A 21,434-nucleotide genomic window follows, 5' to 3' on the forward strand; every position below is an offset into this window, starting at 1 on the left:
TCCAAGAAAGTCAAATAGTCAGACTTGATCATCACGTCTTAAAAATAAAAAAAATAAAAAAGTTGAGGCTTCAGGCTTTCTCTTTGAACCTTAGAAAAATGTTTAATGCAAATTTATGCACATAAAACATATACATAGAATACAGTGCATACATAAAATATCATAAAGTAAAAATGCTTTTGATGTTGGCCTACATTAGTATGTTGACACATACTGCTGCATTTCTCTTTAACATAACAACCTGGTCCACAGTGGACCACTTTGGCCCAAGCTGGACCCACATCAAGATAGTCTTTTAGACCGCGCATGGCAAAAAACAAAACATGACAAATACAACCGCTGACCACATTCTGTAGTGTGATTAGAGCATTTGAGGCTGGTGTGTATCCTACACAATAAAAGGAAAAAAATACAGTAGATACAAGCTGTTTCCTTTTGACACTAAGTAAAAAACACTGTGCAAATCTGAGCTCAGGCAGGAGGTCCAATCCTAGCTTTTGGGGAATTTACGCCTCCTAGGGGGGTAATGGATTAATCCACGATAGGGTTTCTTCTATCAGTCATTAACATTAATGCAGATACAAGAAGACATAGAAAGCTGTTAAATACACCCATACTCTCAGGGCCAAAGGATTCAGGAATGTCAGCTTATTTCTTAAATAGAAAAATACTAAAAAAAATGATTGTTTTTAAAGAAAGGGGCTGGTAAATGACATATAAAGTATCAGGCAAACTCTGGTACACCAACAGCTTATCTAAACTTCCCTCCCATGTCTTTGTCTGTCAAGCCAAACCCAAAAACAATACAATGGAACACAGCATATTAAACAAAATGTGAAATTATAGTATAAAAAACATGGATTAATGGAACCGATATCATATAATATATGAAGTATTCATAACATACAAGAACACAAGTTAAAAATCAAACCTAAAAAGGAATGTAGTTCTGGAAAAGTACCACTAGAGGTCAGCAAATATCCATGCTCAGATATCCAGTCAAACATTTGGAGGATTTATATGCTTCTGCTTGTGGACTAACACTTTAAAAACGAACCCACATTAATTTCTTAAATTTCACTTCCATTCGGTTCAGCAGCAGCAGGAGTGGTAAACACTTCATCACTTAAGAAAAACAAAATCAGTTAGTTACATTCTTGATATGAAGTCTGACAGTATAAATGACAGTTTTTGTTCCCCCCCCACAAACTAACAATGACTCGTATGTGCACAGTGGTCTCAAATGTCTCACTGAGTAACATCGGCAACCTTGACACCATTACTGCATCAGGAAAGAAAATGATTCCCCACGTACGTATCAAAACTGACTCATGCAGTCGTAAGAGAAAAAAAAAATTGAGTCGCAGCAAATTCTGCTGAAGCTATTTCAGTTGGGGCTTTTGTTTTATAGTCCTTCTCCATCATCTGGTGTAAAAGTTTCCTCTGTTCGTTTCGTCACACTTTGAAAAGAACTGGTCCGTCTAGCTGCGGATCCCCGTCCCAGGATTGTGTTTAAAGACTCACGCCTGGTATCTTCTAGTGTCTTCAGTGCTGTGAATGTCTCTGCTCAGTCTCTGGGTAGACACTCCTCCTCGGTGATGCCCTGAGCTTTGAGCTCTTCGAGGACATTGTCCAGGTGGCCGGGGTCGGGGTACCCGTGGCCCGTGAGGTTGGAGCCGAACTCGGTCTTGTGATGCACCTCGTTCCAGATGACCGTGTCGCTCTCACCTGTAGTGCTCGACGTACCCACAGAAAAAATGAGCCTACGATCCCACGCTACCAGAAGCAGCCTCAGAACCTGCAAAGGGTTAATAAAGAACACGTGTTAATATATGACCATCTTGCCCATCTGAAATTCAAAAGAAGAGACATTTCTATGTATACCTTGCGTCCCTTCTCGCTGTCAGGAAGGTAGCAGTGTCTGGGGAACCCACGTGCAGTGAAGGGTTTGCCTGGATTTGGGTGCTCTGGGCCCTGAAGACCAGAAGAAGAACAGTTTGTCACTTCATTCAAAAAGAGACGCTGCTAGCACCACATAAACACCGATATACTGAATGTACCTGGATGCCAGGAGGGATGTTGTATATGATCCGGATGGTTTTGCAGTCTGGGTGGCCAGGCAGGGAGTGCGGGATGACATGGTACTCCATCTTGCCGGGTGGCTGGTTGCCAGTCTTTACTCCGTAAATTGTCTTGCAGGTGGGACACTGCAGGCTGCCGTCCTTGTTGCCGTTATTGTACATAGCAACGAGGCACTGCAGGTGGTACTGGTGACCGCATTGTGCCAGACGACCCACCGACTCGGCCCTGGAGATGCCACCCACACCAGGACCTTTGTAGCCCGATGGTCCGGGCAAGGCCTCCATACAGATGGTGCAATCCTGACATAGAAAGATAAAGGACAGTTTGAGTTCTGTCCACTGCAGAAAAGAGATTTTCAAATTATCAGCACGTGCCACATCATGCTGTTTGAGATAATACCGGTATTTTATGTTATCAGATATCTGTAATCCAGCGACTCCAGACATTGGAGTGCTTACATTTGACTTGCGCTGTGTCACTACTACTGCACTACAATAAATGCTGCTCCCTGCAAGCTGCAATTAAAGGTAAAATGTTATTCAGGTATCTTTCCCTATGTCATCAGAAATATCGTTGTCACAAATTTCCCTAAAATATCACGACACATTGTTGAGGCTACACTGTGCAGCTCTTTTTTAATGTTTGATCACCTCCCAACAACTTTCAGCACGTGTCATGGCTTTGAGCAGCATTAGTACACCTTCTACACTTCTACCACGTAAAAATATGGACACCAAAACAATTCTACTGAAACTGAGAATAGTGCAGATGTGGTTATTTTCCCTCCCACCTTTTTCAGTTATATAATCAGGAGTATAAGTCCTGAGCCTCAAAGAGAGAAATTTGGCCCAATATTTTACGTTTTTGCTGTATTTTGCTCTGAAAGTATTTTAAAAGTTATTAAGAATGAATCCCATCAAAGTCCAACATCATTTTACTGGTCATTATTGTCCCAAACACGGGCTCTGTTTTATACGTTAGATTTCTAAGAGATGTTGCTGGAAGCTATGACGTCTCCATCATAAATAGACTTGCTAGATAAATGCCCTCCATAGGGAGAGAACTCACCTCCTCTGGGGGGTTTCGCACTTTCTGGAGGTAGCGCTTCACCACTTCCTCTGGAGTCTTGCCTACAGACAGAAACACAAAATTCAGTGAGAATTTCATTATAGTCACAAAGCACATTTGCTCTTCTTCAAATCACAACTAGCTCACCTTTCCGGGCCTGTTTCTTTGTGGTCTTGCGACAGCAGTGGCCCAACCCCGGGACAGGTTTGAGGTCGCTCTTGCTGACAGGTGGAGGATGAAGCACCAGCTTGGGAGGGCGGGTCAGGCAGACAGGAAGCCCTGCTGCGCTCATCAAGATGCCTGTTATACCTGAATATAGCCAGAAGAGGGGGCATGAGACATACTACTCATACATTCCTATTGCATACACAAAGCTGGATGAGCTCTTGTGTTATGAGAATGATCCAGTCTAAATCATTTGGATTGATTCAGGTAGTTAGCATAGGTTACCTGCCAGTGCAGGATGTACAGGACTGGATCCATTCAGGTTCTTCACTGGAACTGTTGGCACTCTGCAACAAGGAAAACAAAGCTGTATGAATCTACTGATGGCTGACACAGGCCAGGTCACCTCCACGCAGACTGAAGAAATCTGACGAGTCACCTGTGAACAGGTGCAGTTAGATACAGCAGATGCTCGCCTCCACCTTACTTAGAGTCAGCAGGTTAAGGAGCTTTTGCCGAGTCAAGTGGAGAAACAAACACGGATTGACATGCTGCCCTATAATTGCCACATATGTTTGGGATTAAATGGCAGCACCAGAGCCTTGGCTGCTTTATTTTCTCAGTAACAATACTTGTAATATCCCAGGGTCGGTGATCACAAAATTATAAACACTTTAAGCTAAAATCCATCAACTCCAACAAAAGCAGCTTTGATTTTTATACAAGGAGGTGACATGATTGTTCATTTTAACCTCCAGTTTTTGTTCAAGATATTTAAAAATGCTGTTTAGTATGTCAAATTTGTTATGAACATATTGAAATGCTACAGTAACTTTAAGCACAGCTGTAATGTGTATAGCACACAGGGAGAGTCACGGCTGTGTCTGACCCATCAGACGAGCGTACTTACGGTCTGCCACTTTTGATAACAGTCATCGCTCTTGCTCGAAAGTGCCAAAAACCACAGATACGAGTCAAAAATATTCCAGCAGCTATATGCAGATGATACGTTTTTTAAGCTTCCTCTCCACTGGTTTCTCACTCTTCTGTTCTTTAGTGTGTCAGTGTGTCTGCCCCCGTCTCCCTCTTCCTCTGCCTGTGTGCCGGTGTTAGATCGCTCTCCTCTTTTATAGGCCTAATCCACCTGTTTCCATCTGGTGGCTAAACTCTGGTTGTAGGCCAGAGATTCGTTACAGCAGGGATTACCTGTCAGATGCTACATCACACTGCCAGGCTGTCATAAGGCAGCACCAGGTTGGTGACTGTACGAGTTACAATATGGCGATACAAAAGAATCCCTCTGACTTTAAAAAGCTGATTTAGTACTCTGATGTCGTTAGTGAATCAACATGTACTAAATCTGAAAATCACAAACATAACTGAGACCAGCCCGTCCGGCACCAACTACCACACCATGATCAAAGTCACTTAAATTATCTTTCCTCCTGATTCTGACGCTCAGTTTGAAGTTCAGCAGGTCGCTTCGACCACAGCAAAATAGACATGCATGTTAGGGTGACTGGTTTACATGTGGGGTAAACACAGCAGATATAGAGTGTAAAATAAAGGACTCTATGTATGACTGAAAATGTGGTTTCTAGTCTAAAGTGTTTCGAGTAAGACTACAAAAGCAAACATAAGGCCCTGGTTCTAGAATTGGCCTAGTAAAGACCCCAATCCGGCCGGCTGGATATATGAAGGAGGGCATGCATTTTGGATTTTTAACTGTACTTTTAAGTTTTAAAGCTTTTCCTGCTGATAAAAAACCTCCCCCACAGCCATTCATACTACACCAAAGTAGTTAAGTGAGTGTAAACAATCAAGTGACAGACAAGTTCCTGTTTCTCATCATCTATTTCATCTATTAGAGATTTCAAAGATTTTTTTTTTCAATCAACAAAAACGTTGTTTTATAAATACAGGACAGTCTGGGCAGAACGTTTTCTGTAATTATACTCCTTTATCACGTAGAAAAACTGAGAGTACTTTTATTTCTCTTTGTATAAGTTGATTGTGTTTTTGGTAGTCATCAAATTCAAAATGCATTTCTAGAGCTGAAGATAAATGACTGATACTTTCTTCACTTATTATAGATTCATATAATGTCTTATTTGTGATCGTGACTTAGCTTTGGACAGAGCTTTAAATAGATGCGATGACAAATCTGGGAGTCATTTTAACATATGCAGAATTGAACCTGCTTATCTTGAAGTCACTAAAGAAAAATTGAGCTTTTGAGGAACAGTGACTCCTGTGTGACTAGAAGAGCTCAGACTATTCTACAGTTAATAGAATACATAATAAAATGTAAAAAAGAAAGAAAAAAGACAAGAAAAAACCCTGTAATTTCCCTCTCTAAGTAAATGATGTGACGATGGCATGGAAAACCTCACAGTAAGGAATTACTAGACTGTTCAGGTTCCTGTACTGGTCAACCTGATTACACGGTGCTGTGGCTCTATATTTGTTTGTTTACCAACAAAGTGTCCTAGCTGTGGTATTAACTCCGTCTGAGCATGCTCCTTACGTGACTAAGAAAACGTTCAGCCGACCGACTCGATCTCTAACGGGTAAATGTTGACTGGCATTTTATTTGTGTGTCCGGCGGGAATAAGTGAGCAGTATGAGGTGGAAGAAAAGTGGAGAAAGGTTAAGAAAACAAGCCGGGGCGTGTCGGCCAGTCACGTTTCTCTGATCTCGGTTAAGCTATCGGCATTAGAGCGGAGTCCATCTGGAGCGCTGGATGATGGAAACGCACAAGCCACCGCATATGGCAACACAAGCTCACACCCTGAATCAAATCTAATAAACAAATTGGTTGATTAAAACTTGAAGCAGAAGTAAATCCAGTCATCGGGCTCGAATGATGACGGGTTACTTTTTATGGAGACAAGCATAGGCAGTGCAGAAAAAGCAGGTGCGCCGACCAATGGAAACTCTCGTCACTGTGATGCATCTGTGACGCTGAAGACCCCCGACACGCTAACGCCTCACTTACAAACCATCTGCTCAATTTCACTGCAGGCAAACTCTCAACAACAGCTCATCAATCCATCTACTAAAGGAAATTCTTTTACATAACAAACTTACATAGTACTATTTTTTAACTAAACCGCATAAATGCTACAATATTTTTGTTTTTTCAGCAGACTGTTTAAATCCAGTATGAGAGTTCTTTAACATCTTCTGGTACCACACTTCCTCAATTTGTCATCATGTTTTCTTGCTACAGTTTGTATGTACATGTGTCTTGTGCTTCCTTTGCTACTGCAGCATGTGCTCATCTTTTGTGGTCTTAAAGAAATTCTACTTGATCCTCTCCAGAAAGTAAAAGTGAGCTGCTTGGTTAAATTCACTGCAGCTTGAATTCTTCTGTAGATTTGAATAATTAAAGCTCAACACATAAATATTTTGGACCCATTGACAGCAAAAGAGGATATGTGCAAGGCAAAAAGTCATCAGTGTAGTGATAACCCACATACCTTTTCACGCTGGCTCCAAAAGGGAGAACAGCCCAGAGACTTCCATGTTAATGTTTTACCAGCTTTAGAACAGGAATGTTTACTAGTTGGTACAAAGAAATTGTTTGGGCAACTCGATTTAATCTTCCTCTTAATAACACACTCTCAGAAGGCCCCAGTCATATCTGTCACTAGGGAAAATGTATTGGCCAACCAGCTGGTGGGGGATTGCTGCAGGTTGCTCATTGTCACTCAGTGAAATTGGTTGAAGAGTGCAATGCAAACCAGAAATGGAAAAATGTGCCTTTGGAAAGGTGCTGGTTTCAGCTGCAGTCAACATCTTTCAGTCAATGAATTTGGTGTCTTAGATGCAAACTATAAGTGACCGTGGCAATCTGCTTGCAACCAATGCAACTGCAAGGATGGTTTTGGTGCAACACACTCATTACAACTGTTTCATGCAGCAAGCATTCAGTAACCAGTCACATTTTTCAATACATATTTTTCCCTAGCGGCCAAAAGTTGCCAAGGCGCTCACTGACTGGTCGCTAGGTCTGTGTCACTAACCACTAAACTGTATAAGTGCAACAGATGGATGGTGACACTGGCGGCTTTTTGCTAATCGTCATTTCAGCTAAACTGAGTCACTGAACTGGTATCTCAAGTGCATTTGTAGAGAAATTTTAATGCAGTTATCTGAAAATAGTAGCTAATCATACTAACAGAAATTCCAGTAAGTCTGTAGTCAAGTCTTAATAAGTGAACTTCTATCTTATTACTAACTCATTACTATTTAGCAGGCTATCTGTTTCTGTGCATTACACCTTTACAGTTTTTGGATGCAGCTTGCTAACATCAGTGGATAATTTAGCTCACCATCCATTGCCACAAAAAGAAAAATAAGAATAAAGGAAAACATTATTGATGGGGCCAACACGCTACAATTAAGACTTCAAAACTGGAAGTCTGACTATATACAAGTCTGGAAAATATCCTCTTACATGATTTTATTATCATTATCATTTTGTACATGGGCATGATTTAGAGTGTGGTTACTCTGTGACTGATAATTTACTACTATAAGCCCATGTTTCATATACAGCCTGGTTGACAGTTTACTCTATATAATGAATGCAACCTTAAAATTAACTGAGGACCGTAGCGCCGAGTAGTGTCAAACAGTAACAGTTTAAGGTTTTGAATGATAAGAAAAATTACAATTTGAAGTAATTTCTGTTAAGACTTTACCCTAATCCCCCAGCAGAATTCATTTTGCTAAAAATAATTACATGTAATTTCCTTCTGTGAATAACATCATTGCACAGCAGGTGAAAGGTCCCACTGGAAGGTGAAGCAGCAATTCAATGATGTTAAATGCCTCACAGGGGCAATAACTCCTGATTGTTGTACTGTCTTAATTACTTACTTTTTAAAAAGGGTGAACTTAATTATCCACACATTTCAATGGATTTAAATAATGACTGGTTTCAGCGGGTTTAAAACAGTTTGGATGTGACCGCGCTTGTGTTGCATGGATATGGGGATAAAGCAGTGAGCAGGCTGGCAGGATCAGAGCGATTCTGAATCGGTGACGTCGGTGGTTTTACCGCAGCAGCAGGTGTGACCATCTGCTGGACTCTCACCTGATATGTTTAAAGAATTGCTCTGTCATGCAGCTCACCTGACACAAAATGAGGAGATTAACGAGGCAGAAATATTAATCCTGCTGTGATTGGTGTTAATCTGAGGCTTAGCTGGTGTAAAAACTGGTGTTTCACTGAGGTTGTTTCAGTTAATGCCAGGATTCAGACAGTTGGGTCACCGTGCTGGGGACATGGAAATTATTTTTCAGTGTATGGTTATGTGTCTAATGTTTGGAACTAGAAACTAGGTCTATGCAGAGCAGTATGCACGCATGCATTTTCTCTGCATGTCTGCAGTTTTATATATAAAACAGCTACCTCAGTCACAGTGAACGCCACAAACAACTCCAGCTGCAAACTAAACACAACAACTGTGTTTTAAAAAAAAAAAAAAAATTCTAGTTACACAGCAAGAACAGTGCACCTCCACCTGACCATGACCAGACATCCAACTAACCAGCGCCTTCTGGCTCCGACACGTGGATACTGCGACTTCCTTCATTAATCCTCATGCACTCAGTTCGTCAACACCGGAAGATCACGCGGTCATAAAGCGACACTCTGATAAAGAGTTTCAAAATTCTCTGTTACATCAAACCCTTCTCCCTAATAAAAGGAGATCTTTTTGTAGGTTATAGCAGGTAAAAACATCTCGTATTCCAACTCAAATCACAGCAATCACATGGCAGGAACTGGATGAATGTGATGGATGACTGCAAAATGAAGTATATAATGTTACACTTTATAGTTATGTTGTATATGAATTACAGCATGTTACTGTTAATTATATGTATACTCTTTGCTGACTGGTGCTGCAGAATATGCAGTAAAAGCAACATGAACGCCTATTTTTAAATCCTAGTTTTTATGCCATTAATCCTCCTGATATATTGCATTCATTAGCAAATATTTAGATAAATTCCCACTGCATGGCATTTTTAGTTTAAGTTACAGCTAACACCATGCAAAAAGTTCCAGATGACATGTATAGAAATTGCTGTAGATTCATGGATTTCAGTATATTACAGGAAAACATTTGGTTGTATGTATATATCTATTTATTTTGTTTAATTTTAAACAGGAGTGCAATCAGCAGTTGGGAGCTCCTTGTCTTCAGTCAAAATACAAGGGCCTTTATTTTAATGATAACTGTGGCTGCTAGCTACCATAATTACTTTGGTCACCATGATGTTGTCTGATGCACAGTTACAGGCAGTAGAGTGACTTGACAAAACGTTACTTTCATTTTTTACTATAGAAATTTGTTTTTACAATAATTTAAAAATTACAACTTTAGCAGCTACACAGCTGATGTCTGTACACTAAAATGTTCCTTAGTGGAAATTTCTAAATTCTTATCAAGATTTTCAGTGACACGTTTTGGACATCCCTGACTTGTTTTACAAGCATTCAAAATGTTTCTTGATGCATCTTTGAGTATCTTTACATCACATTACACCACATCCACATTTTTTATATTTAATTGTACCAAAGGGTTTTTTTTAACCAAGTTACCCAGACAATTCAGTAAATCTTACCAACCCATCTCTTAGAGTTAAGTACTTGCAAACTAAGTCTTTATCCATCATGAGTACATCCAGGCAGGTTCCTGGTCCTACATTCACTCTGTACATTTAAAACAAGCTCAGCCATATAGCCAGAGTCAACAACTGTCCTCAGCGACAACATTTCAGTAAATTCTGGATTTCTTAAATTTTATGTTACAAAGTTTTAAAAGCTGTTTAAGTTGAGCCTGATGTTTCTTTACACATAACGAGGAAAAAAAGCTGGATCAGGTCATCATTCATTGAAAGACTAGCAACGAATACCAGAGTTCTTCTATTTAAGTGACAGATACGAACTATTCATGACGCTGTTTTGACAACATCCTCACTTTACTTTGATTTAAGATGACACTTGTGCTACTGTGTGTTTGTAGAGCTTTACCACCATTTGCTGTTTGCGTGATTAATCTCTGGAATGTGCAAACACTTGAGAGAGCTTACTTTGTTCTCTATGAATGCCCTTCATTGTATTTCCGTGAAAGTAACTGAGCCTGGTGGACTTTGTCACAAAGATTAAAGGCTCAGAAATACTAATGAGCATCGATGTCAGACATGGTTGTTTGGGGCTGTCACGGTGTAATGACAGCCCCAAACAAATAGGAAATTGCTGTCTAAAAATGTTTTCTTTTTACATGTCTTGATGCCTGATTGGGCTTTTTTGTGTAAAGTGAACTGGCATGGGATCTTATGCCCAGAAACATTTCATGTATTTAGTATTACATAGTGTTAGTGCTTGGATCATGATTTGTAGGTACCTTTCATATCATATGAGCATTTTTATACTGCTGGTCTATCTGGAAACAATTCACATGATATACCAGGAGAGCATGCGAGGCAAAATACACCAAGGAACTGCAGGCTGTGAAAAAACGGATGTGAAATTGTTGTGACAAAAATACAAGTGCCTTAGAAAGTTATTTGTTAAATTTCCATGTACTGAAAACATGGTTTACAGGAACTTTACAACCTTTGTTTTGCTGACAGAGCATATGACAGAGAAGCTCAGAAAAACACATAAGCCTGTCATTCAGAAGTGTGGAAGGCGTGTTTAATTTCACAGCTGACGTGTTGAAGTGTGGAGTGAGTGAGAGGGTTCTCATCATTGATAGGTTTTGCAGGATACGAGCAGGTTCTGCGTACAGAGACAGGTGCTGAAACATTACAGCGTATTTCTACTCACCCAGAGGCGATAAGGGCACGCGACTGAGCCATGGCGATACGCTGCAGCGCCGGACGGCTCAGCCCTGCGAGGCTAGACCGAGGTGGCAGGGGCGCCGCGCAGGCAGCAGCCGCGGCAGCGCCGGATGAAGACACCGGACCCAGGACACGGGCAGAAGGTGATGGGGTGCAGGTGGATGTAGCTGTGGAGATGAGAGGTGGCCCTGAGGCAGGTGCTGCGGGGGCAGAACAGGAAATGGAGAGAGAGGAGACAGAGGTGGAAGGGTGAGGGGTGGAGGTGGTGGAAGATGATAGCGTAGTGGAGGGCGGGGGGGGCGGTGGCAGCGGTGGTGGGAGAGGAGGAGGTGGGGGCCTTGTGGAGGAGATGGAGAGACCAGCTGTGGCTGACCCAAGAAGGGAAAGAGAATGGGTGAAGCCTCCTCCGTAGCCAAGGCTCGTAGTGCCAACGCTGCTAGCACCAACCATGCTCATACCTCCTGCACCTCCCATACCACCTATGTTGAATCCACCTGTCGCCCCAACCATGGATGTCCTGTGGGGGGAAAGCGACCTCGACAGGGTTGGAGGCCGAGGGAGGGTTAGTGAATAAGAGCCTCCTGGGATGGGGAGGCTGCTTAGTTTGGGACTTGGTGGTTTAGTCTGTGGTGGTCTTCGACCGAGAGTGTGAGCGGTCGACATAGTGCCTGCTTTGACACTTAGCACCAGCATACACTGCTGACAGGCGCATGGCTGTCCCAAGGAAGTGATGGCTGAAGCCGGGAGCGCCCCGCTGGGGTACGCACTCCCGTTTCCAGTCCCACTGCTGCTCATCCGGATCCCCATGCCCACTCCAGATACATCAACACTTAGAAGTCCTCCGTGTCCAGGCATGGACGTTGGCCCCCAGGCATGGTGAGACTTGGGTAGTGGCCCAGATACCAGCGGGTAAGCCAGATCAGAACGGCGCTGGATGCGTCTGCAGCGCTGCGTTTGCCCATTGATTTGGGTCATACTTTCGAAGTCAATGAGGTAGCAGAAACCCAGCGGCGCCAGGTCCAGCCAGGGCTGCTGACGGTCGCGCGCTGCCTGGATTGCAATGCCCACCTCAGTGTCGTATGCCGTCCAGCTGCCAGCGTCGTTCTCCCACTCCCACAACCAGCCCTGGCCTGGCGCTGATGTGGGGTCGTAGAAGCTGCGTCGCACCGGTCTTAGGGTACCTGAAGAACACGCCACAATGGACTGAATTACTGAACAGTAAACTATATTAGTATACATTAAAAAGAAGACTTGTACTGTGAATATGAAGTTCTGTAGCGACTTTTCACTGAGTCTGCTCAACATGACGCCAGGCGATGAGAAGTAGACGCGAGACGAGGAATGCGACTGCACTACAATTTGCTGCGGAGAAGTAGATTACAACCATAACAAATTCTACATGTCTGTGTTTGCTTGCTAAGAATTTGGGCAAACAGGTTGCCCCTGGTAACAGCACATGGTGTTCTGAATTCCGATTGGCTGGCAGCCTTGATCCGACCCAAAGCTGACTGTGTTTGCTTTCCCTGGGTGTCTAGAGAAACTCCACAGAGTCTCTATACTGTAAAAGCTCCCCACATCAAATCCCGGCTTCCGATAGCACTGCATACGTTGCGTTAAGAAGGATGCTTCACACTTGAGCCTCTTCACTGGCAATAATAACAGGGAAAAACAGAAAACCGTACAAATTCTGTGAAATAACACTTTTCGCAACTGTGACTCTGGAGCTTTAACATTGCACACTACTAATGAACACACAAAACATAAAGCACTGTTGAGCACATGAGGCCTGCCACGCACAGACGCATAATAATATGGGCTCGTTCACGAATTCTGCTCCTGTCAACCCCATTTTTTCAGTGTCCTCGCACTCCTGAAATTCCTCTCCTCCTCTCTTGCTGCTACTGCTTTTCTTCCTCAGACTGGGGCACCCTGCCTGTCTCCCTCATTTCAGCCTGGTTTCGGGTTTAGAAAATAAACCAGACAAAAGCTTTTATCAGCCAGCGCTGAGAAAAGGCCAATGTTGGGGTGTCTGCCAAAAAGAGGGGAAAAAAGGGGGGGGGGTCTGACAATCCCCTTCTTTGTCTTATACCACCCTGCCTGGCCTGCTCGGTGAAGTTGTGGCAGATCACCGCTTGTGTCTCCTGGAAGACAATACCGAGGGCCGTGTTTTGCAATGAAAACCTTCCCATGCATGGGCAAGCACACACTTCCTGCCAGGAATGACTCACTTCAGAGCTGACACCTTTCAAAATCCAACCTCTTCAATGCTGGAGTGCACAAATCTAGGGGCCGTGTGGAGGGGGGTGTCACTGAACTGGTGAAGATGGCAATTCAATGATTTGAGATTTTAAGATGAAAATGATTCAATTTATGTCACTGAGTGAGATCTTTAGACCACTAAACCCATCAGCTTCTGCATGATGATTATCAATAACAACCCGCCAGCATAAAAAAAAGAAAAAAAGGCCTCCACCTCAGGCTCAGCTTCAGCATTACACCCCCCCCACCACCACCACCACCGCTCTCTCTCTCTCTCTCAAACACACCCTCCCTCTCGCCCCTCTCCCCCCTCCCGTTTCTCACCTGTGTCCTGTCGGAACTGGTGCATGGAATGCAAATCGATGATGTAGGGCGAGAGGCGAGAGTCCACCTGGCCGAGGACGACACTACCACAGCGCGGGTCGCTCCGGATGACTGCCTCGATGTGATGACAGACAGCCGGGCTGTAGGGCCGCCAGCGTCCGTGCTCGTTCAGCCATTCCCATACCACTACGGCGGATGCTAGTAACATCCTACTCCTGAAAAGACAGAAAAACAAAAACAAAAAATGACAATACCGAGGCACAAATGAAGGAGAAGCCGGGGCGACGGGTGTTTAAAGGTACCCCGCTGATGCCTCTCCGCCGCGCAGCCCTGCGCACAGCGGCGCTGCATCCATCTTGGACAGTTTGCAACCCAGATGTGTTTTCAGTGCTATCTGTGCTTCTAAGTGCATCTTTCGGGATGACAGCACATGCAATCCGTACCTTCCATGTTTGTAGTTTCGGAGGTGCAGCAATTATTAGGTCCTTTTATTGCACGGGGGAGATACAGAGCGTTTCGTGGAAGCAAAGACAGAACAGAAGCCTTCCAGGATGGTTGCATTTTACTCCCTATGCAGATGAGTGACGTCTACCGAAATCAATTCTCAGCCACAGTCAAGTTTGGGTGAGAGGAGAAAATGCAACTTGGATGCTCACGGTGGTGCGGCGGTGGTGAACTAGGTTACTGTCATGAACCGACTTTCATAGTAAACTGTAAGATTTAAAAATATATATATAATCAGACAAAAAACGGAGGATTTTTTTTTTAAATAGATTTTTAATATTTACCCCGTTAAATCGTCTCCTCCTGTAAAAACAAACAAACAACAACACTGCTTTGTAGAGTAGTTTGTTTAGTATTGATCCACCAATATAACTGTAAGAATGAGGTAAAATCCCGTGTCCGTGTTACATAATCGCTCTAATAAATTTTCGGAACACTAAGTTTGGAGTTAGCTTTACTTATTGGCTCATCCAAAATGCCTCCATCGACCAGCTCTCACTTAACTATCAGGTACTGGACGGGTGAAAATAAATCTTTGAGGCTCGCGTGTATGAACACCCCCACGCCTCCAAGGCATCCACCGTCCAATCACATTCGAGCACGGGCTGCTTTGGGCCAATCGCAAACCTACCTCACCTCGCGCACACATTGAGGTGACGGTGTTTGCTATATAGTTATGCCGTATTGCTTTAAAATTTTTTACCTCTTCTTCTGTGACTTCTGTGACAATATTGCACTTTATAACATTTACAACTTATACGGAAATAAAAGTTGAAAAAAAATCTTTGGAGATGCCGGGGATTGAACCCGGGACCTCATACATGCGAAGCATGCGCTCTACCACTGAGCTACATCCCCATTGGCTGAATGATCAACAAGGAGAGGATTTATCTGTAACTCACGGCTGTACCGCTATTGTGGCTGATTTTGGTGTAATTACGACTTTAATATTGAAAGTTATATTGTTATTCATATGTATTTGCTCCGGTTAATGCATACAACAGGAAACTTGTGACGTACCGCTAGCATGTTTTTTCTCTAAAACCCTAAAAACATAAAACACGGAAGAATTTTAGCTTCGTCATGCTATGATCACGTTATGTACACATGCTTCCGCTGATAGCATTACTGCATGTTTTATATATTTTTAAAGTATACAATTCATTCGTATTTTCAGTATGTGGTTTATTAAATTTTCAACCATTTACACACCATATAAAATGTATGTTGACTTAAAGTTTGATCGGTTACATTCACTTGTTTTCAATAAAACAAATAACGCATTATTTTGTTCTCACTATATTTAATTACTACTCTTTTTTTTATTTCTACAAACGGCATAAAGAACAACAAAAAACAGAGCAGAAAACACTAAAAAAAAGTTTCCAGTTTTCAATTTCTTATGTAGATTAAAATAAACATTTAAAGCAAAAAAGTATAGACAAGTATTGGGTTTTTTTACACTTTACAGTTACAATCTAGAGTACCCCTGTATGTTTATATAACTGCTTTATTCATCAAAAAAATTTGACCAGAGGAAAGCAAGGTCAGTGAGGTCATGAAAGTTTAAAGCTCTTTGGGTTTAATGGGTGGGTGCATGTATCTTTTATTTTATTTTATTTTTTTAGACTAATAGAAGGAATTTGCAGTGGGGAGACATTTAGGGGATGAAGCTGATGTTTGTGAAATCCTGATTTGGCAGTTTCCTCAGTCTTATTCATTATTTCTGATTCTCACAACGCCGTCACGTCACCTTTACCCTCACCACCTTCTTCAGACCAGATCGCACTTCCAGAGAACTGCTTTAGATCTATCAGCAATCCCGGCCCTCCACTTGCCTCAGCTTTACTCTGCTCTTCTCCCACTTTCTCCTCCTTTTCTTCACTTTTATCTTCCGTCTCTCCCTCTGGCTCAGACTCATCGTTAAGTTTGGTTTGCTCTCCTGCCTCTGAACTCCCAATACTTGAGTCATCATTTGAAGTATTACTTTCTTTCTCCTTAGCATTACCAGTGTCGTTGTCCTCCTCCTCTTCATCTCCCTCTGTGTCACTCTCCTGACTACCACCACTATCCACCTGTTCTTCTTCATCTTGGACTTCCTGCATTTCCTCCCCTTCCTCTTCTTCATCACTTCCAGGCCACAGCTGGACCCCAAGACGTGCCCCCACAGCTAACGCTGCACTTCTCGCCTGGTCCCTGAGACCTCCTTCCTTGTAGACGATGCGTCGGACTGTATATTCCCCTTCAGCCTCCCTGTTCAGCTTCTTGTACAGTACAAAGAGCACAACAAGGAGGAATAATAGGATGAACAAAAGGCCCAGCACCAATGGAGTGCTGTTTTGTTCAGAATCCCCCATCCCTGAAGGAAGGACAGAGAAGAGGTTCAGAATTAGTATGAACACACATGGGGAATCAGTTCATTTTCATAAATGTTTTGGTGATGTAGGATTTCAGAAAACACATGTTTACATTCTTGCCGAGTTAGATTAGAAAAATGACATTTTACATCATTCTCGTTTCATTTAATTGAAGCCTGAAATCTGATAGAGTAGCGAAATACGAAGGGTGCAGTACAAGGAAATCAGTCACAGGTGGACACAAGGGGCAAAGCTGATGTATAAATTCCTATATGATTTTTTTTCTTCATAAAACCCATTAGGCATTTGAAGATAACTCTCTTTCAAGCAAGCCTTGCCTCTTTGAATGATCTTAATGTGAAATCATATGCATTCAATCAATAACTTGCCAACAGGGTGTGAGGTGTGATATATATTTATCTGGATTTGTATGTGAGCATTAAAATGTGTCTGTGGGTGGAGCTTGCAGTGGAAAGACTGCTCGGTCTAGCAGGAGCAAACCGTGGTCAAGTACTAACTAACCTTGTCCCTTTCATAGTCTAGCTTGTTTCGTTAAATGAGAGACCCATTGTAACGGATAGCTGCGCATTAATCACCTCACAGTAAACAGGTTCTGGGTCTGAATGTGTGCAGAACTGCTTGTCAGGTTAGCTGGTGGTTTAAAGTTGGATGAACATGTGTCATTGCAATTATTTCATTTTACAAAGGCGCTCCGAAGACATTTTTTAACTCATAAATTTGACTCTCTTATAGTCAAAAAGAGTCAAACCTGTGAACTTTATCCACCAGTTGAAATTCTGCAGTGAAACGGCCGAAAATGATGATCAAATTGCATAAATTAGAAATTTTCAAAATTCTAGAGTGACAAACACGCAATTTTTGGCACTTATATCCACTTTTGAAAGTTTGTTTCAGTCGTTTGCTGCATTACAGTTTGCTTTGGTCCCAAGAACACCAGCTAAGAATCATTCTGACACAACAAACTAAATCTGACAGTTGCGTTGTGGTGCAAATTAAAAAAAAGAAATAGCAAGCAAGCAAGATTTACAGCTGCTTTAGGCCTTTTTTCAAACACAAAAGCTGTGTGTTTTTTTCTAACACTGCTTAGCAAAGCTAACTGTCTGCATCATCTTCGTATTTCTACACATGACAGTAATATGATTTTTTTTTATCAAACTTGGCAAGAAAGTCATTAACACTGTTTATCACACACACACAAAACAAGCACTTCTAAAAATAGGTTCATTTTTAGCTTTAAGAGCAGCTTTCACTGTTTATTTTAGCAAGGGTGTGCCTTATCACTTAAAACAATGCAGTGTGTGCACTTGAGGGAACACAAAAGCAGAAAGCTGTTTCTCTCTTTGCACTTTTAAACAATGGAAACTGAGAGTCTGCCACAGACTTTGTGTAGGGCTTTTAACTCGTTGCAATGACACAAATCTGACTTTGCTACAATTAAATGTAATTAAAAATGTGCATTACCTCCTTAGGAAGAAGTTACAGTTGAATTAAAGAAAAAAAATTCCTGGATGGTTTGGAGTCTCAGTTACAGGCTGAACTTTACAGTCACAAACTCCTGGTGCTTTCAAAGCAGCTGTGAACTTGTCATCAGGAGATCCATTGGTGAATTTTATACTCAGGATCTAAACATGAAATTAAAAAAGAGGTAAATTGACAAAGTTAAGGCATGCACAACACTGCACAAAAACGGCAGTGGTACTACTGAAATGACCTATCATCTGAACAGCAAGTGCACAATATTGCACGATTTATGATGAAGCATCACTAATTGTAGCTTTCTAAATCGAGAGGAAACATTGATGCATTGCTCAGCGTTAACCTGAAACTTTTTCTCCATATACAAATGTGTTCTTTGCACATTAAAATTTAGAAAGTTTTTTTTAAAATCAATCTTTACCAAAACATAACACAGGCTCACAGGTTATAGTTATATACATACTCACACTGGAGATGTTACAGGAAGTCTGCCCTTGTTAAACTCTAAATTGTGTTCACTAGGATGACAGGAAGCTTTGCAGACCGCTCAGAGCGTTTGCTGGTTTCCTGTCAAAATGATAATTGAACAGCATCAGTCAGCCCGCCATGGGTGGAAACTTTTTCACTCGGAGTTCATCAGACCGAGAGCCGACATCAACTATTGCAAAATTAATCAAGAACTAAAGCAGGTCCACTTACAAAGAGCAATTAAAGCCAAAATGGATCAGAATAACTGATCTAAGTTGCAAATTATTGCCTGAGGTGCTGTAATTGTACCTCAAATGTAGCTTAGCATAGATTAAATAAATGCTTCAAGTACTTCAAAATCCAAAGTATTAAAAATCACAACAGGGGAAAAGCAGACAAAGCAGTTTCAGTGTAAAAGATGTGCGCAGCAAAAATGAGCTTAAGAGAAAAACAGGAAGGACATTTTTTTTAAAAAACCCGAAAAACTTACCAAAGTTGTGAGTGAGAGATACTGTTTGTGTTGCTGGAGAGCGAAGAATGGCAAAGAGGCTGACTTGTGTCATTTAGGGTGTGTTAGAACGAGTGCGTAGAAAAAGAAGAAGAAGAAAAAAAGTGAGAGAGAGAGACAGCAGGGGGGTGATGCATGACATGTGATGCAGAAAGTGCTCGCTGAAGCCCTCCGAGGAGGTGGTGAGAGCAGAGATTAAAGAGAGACTTTGACGGGGTGTGGTGATGAGCACAGATAAGGAAACACACAATTATTTATGGAAAGAGGAAGGTGCAAATTTGAATTTGTTCCTTGCGAGGTTGACAAGTCACTTGGAAACTGCAGGTGTGAAGTCTGTGAAGTACACGTGCAGAACATGCATGTCTCATTACTTGTTGCACAGGTCTGTGAATGAACTTATATATATAGTTTTCATTTTTTTTTCAGTTGGAAGTTTGTTAATTTGGTTTGGTTTTGCTTTATTGGACATATAAACCAACAAAACAAGTCTGGTGGTGTACATGAACCCGAAGGCAGCCTAAGAGCTAAACCCTGATCTATATTTCTTTTTAATCAACCCCCAAACGAAGGACTTAATTACATATTACAACAGTGATATCTGAACCTATCAAAAGAGTGCATCATGTTCAAAAAGCTGTGCTGAATATGAAACCACTTTGCCACATCCTGTTTTTGCTCCACCAGCCTGCCTTCCACAGCCCCTACACCCAACAAAGACAGCTAAACCAAATCTGTACAGTAATACTGCACTGTACTACACTCTAAAGCCAGCCTACATCTGTTTCCTATTTCACTTTTCTATTATCTTTCTATCTTATTATGCACCTGATATTTTTTGGCCGTTAACCCTGAAAATCCATATCTATACAACTCTAATCATAACTCTGTTGTTTTGGGTTTTTTGAGGGGGAGGTTAAGCACTCTTGTGTTGTTTACATAATTCAGTGATCTACTGTTCTAACCTTGGGTTATTAACACTTTGAGCTGTTGTGTTTCAGAATGGTACTAAAGCTCCACATTGTTACTTTTACGCTGACTTGAGAGGAGGAACTGGGTGGCCTCTTTTTAGGCTTTTGCATGGTTGATTGGGTTTGATTTTCATTCTAAAAAGATCACAGGTTGTTCTGTTATTCTTTTTATTGTTGTTATAAGCCTTTCTAACAAGCCTCCAGCTGCTTTCTAGTACAAATCAGATAAAATGGCCTTTGCTGGGTGTGAGGAATTTTAATTGATCTGACGAGCAGTCAAGTACAACACGTTAAACTGTTTTGTTTGTGTTTTGTGCATCTGCTTAAATGCACAAAGCAGCAGGCGATGGCACGGTTACCAAACCCAAATACCATAGTCTCTTGGCCATTTATTAGGTACACGTCGCTAATACTGGATTGGATCCCCTTTTTGCATTGCGAACTGCTTTAATTCTTCATGGCACATATTCATCAAGGTGCTGGAAACATTCCTCACAGATTTTGGTCCTTGATGTTCATCTTGTGTCAGGGGTGGATCTAGAGAAACCTTCTTAGGATGGCATGAAAATCAAATGGGGTGGCAAAAAAACACACACACACACACACACGCACGCAGGTGTTACATATGGTTAAAATGATTCAAATGGATGAAGTATACACACCATGGGGTGGCTCATTCACAAACACAAGTCTAACTTAAGTTTCACACATAAAATCTGAAATGACTATGGTGTTGATTTAAAATGTGCTTTGGCACATCACTTGCTACTGACAACAAGAAAAAAAGCCGGTCTGTGCTATGGGTTGAACCATTTGTTAACAGTGGGTGGGAGGGGGGGTAACACTATGCAATATATTCAGTTTTAGAATGTGTATTTCAGGGTTAACTGTAGCTAGGCTCAAAGTGTTAATGCTGTCTTATTTTAATAAACAACACTGTCATATGCAAAACTAGGGTGGCAAGGGATCAGTTTAGGGTGGAACATGCCACCTTGAAACCTTTGAGAACACATCTCAAAGGTGTTCTGTTGAATTGAGATTTAAAGACTGTGGAAGCCATCTGAGTACACTGAACTCACTGTCATGTTCAAGAAACCAGTCTGAGGTCATTTGAGCTTTGTGAAATAGTGCGTTATCCCACTAGGGATAGTGTACTAGGCAGAAGATGGGTGCACTGTAACAATGCCTGGTTGGTGCTAAGGAACCCAAAGTGTGGTAAGAAAATATCCCACACAGAACTGTTGAAACAAGGGAGCTGTCACGCTGTTTATGCTAAAAGACTAGCATCTGAATGCTGCAGTAGAAATCGAGACTCATAATATCCGGCAGCATTTTTCCAGTCTTCTGTCCAACTTTGGTCTGTGTAAGCTG

General features: G+C 41.8%; 2 protein-coding genes and 1 non-coding gene across 4 annotated transcripts; all 3 read right to left on the reverse strand.

The window, feature by feature from the left end:
- Positions 1–76: 76 nt before the first annotated feature.
- dtx4a (deltex 4, E3 ubiquitin ligase a) lies at positions 77–15,318 on the reverse strand. 2 transcript variants are annotated; one of them, XM_085266972.1, is made up of 10 exons: positions 14,550–15,318; positions 14,205–14,472; positions 13,762–13,976; positions 11,165–12,359; positions 3,601–3,662; positions 3,298–3,459; positions 3,151–3,212; positions 2,061–2,381; positions 1,885–1,974; positions 77–1,798 (listed from the first exon to the last, which is right to left on the reverse strand). In XM_085266972.1, the coding sequence occupies exons 3-10, from the start codon at positions 13,967–13,969 to the stop codon at positions 1,568–1,570; spliced, it is 2,331 nt and encodes a 776-aa protein (XP_085123098.1). In that variant the 5' UTR covers positions 13,970–13,976; positions 14,205–14,472; positions 14,550–15,318; the 3' UTR covers positions 77–1,567. The 2 variants fall into 2 exon arrangements, with proteins under 2 accessions (XP_085123098.1, XP_085123099.1); XM_085266973.1 differs by lacking the exons at positions 14,205–14,472; positions 14,550–15,318 and adding an exon at positions 14,064–14,103.
- On the reverse strand, positions 15,052–15,123 carry trnaa-cgc (transfer RNA alanine (anticodon CGC)). The gene has a single exon. It is a non-coding gene; the product is annotated as a tRNA-Ala (tRNA).
- A 171-nt stretch (positions 15,319–15,489) lies between the features above and the next one.
- Positions 15,490–19,240, reverse strand: LOC146580312 (uncharacterized). Its single transcript, XM_085266979.1, has 4 exons — positions 19,078–19,240; positions 18,587–18,686; positions 18,105–18,265; positions 15,490–16,624 (listed from the first exon to the last, which is right to left on the reverse strand). Exon 4 carries the CDS (start codon positions 16,620–16,622, stop codon positions 15,999–16,001), a length of 624 nt encoding a protein of 207 aa, XP_085123105.1. The 5' UTR covers positions 16,623–16,624; positions 18,105–18,265; positions 18,587–18,686; positions 19,078–19,240; the 3' UTR covers positions 15,490–15,998.
- Between the last annotated feature and the right edge of the window lie 2,194 nt (positions 19,241–21,434).

Source organism: Mchenga conophoros, linkage group LG3 (assembly GCF_057382185.1).
Source record: "Mchenga conophoros isolate Kocher_MC1m ecotype Shallow Benthic linkage group LG3, M_conophoros_male_GT1.1, whole genome shotgun sequence".
In the NCBI taxonomy this organism is placed as follows: Eukaryota; Metazoa; Chordata; class Actinopteri; order Cichliformes; family Cichlidae; genus Mchenga; species Mchenga conophoros.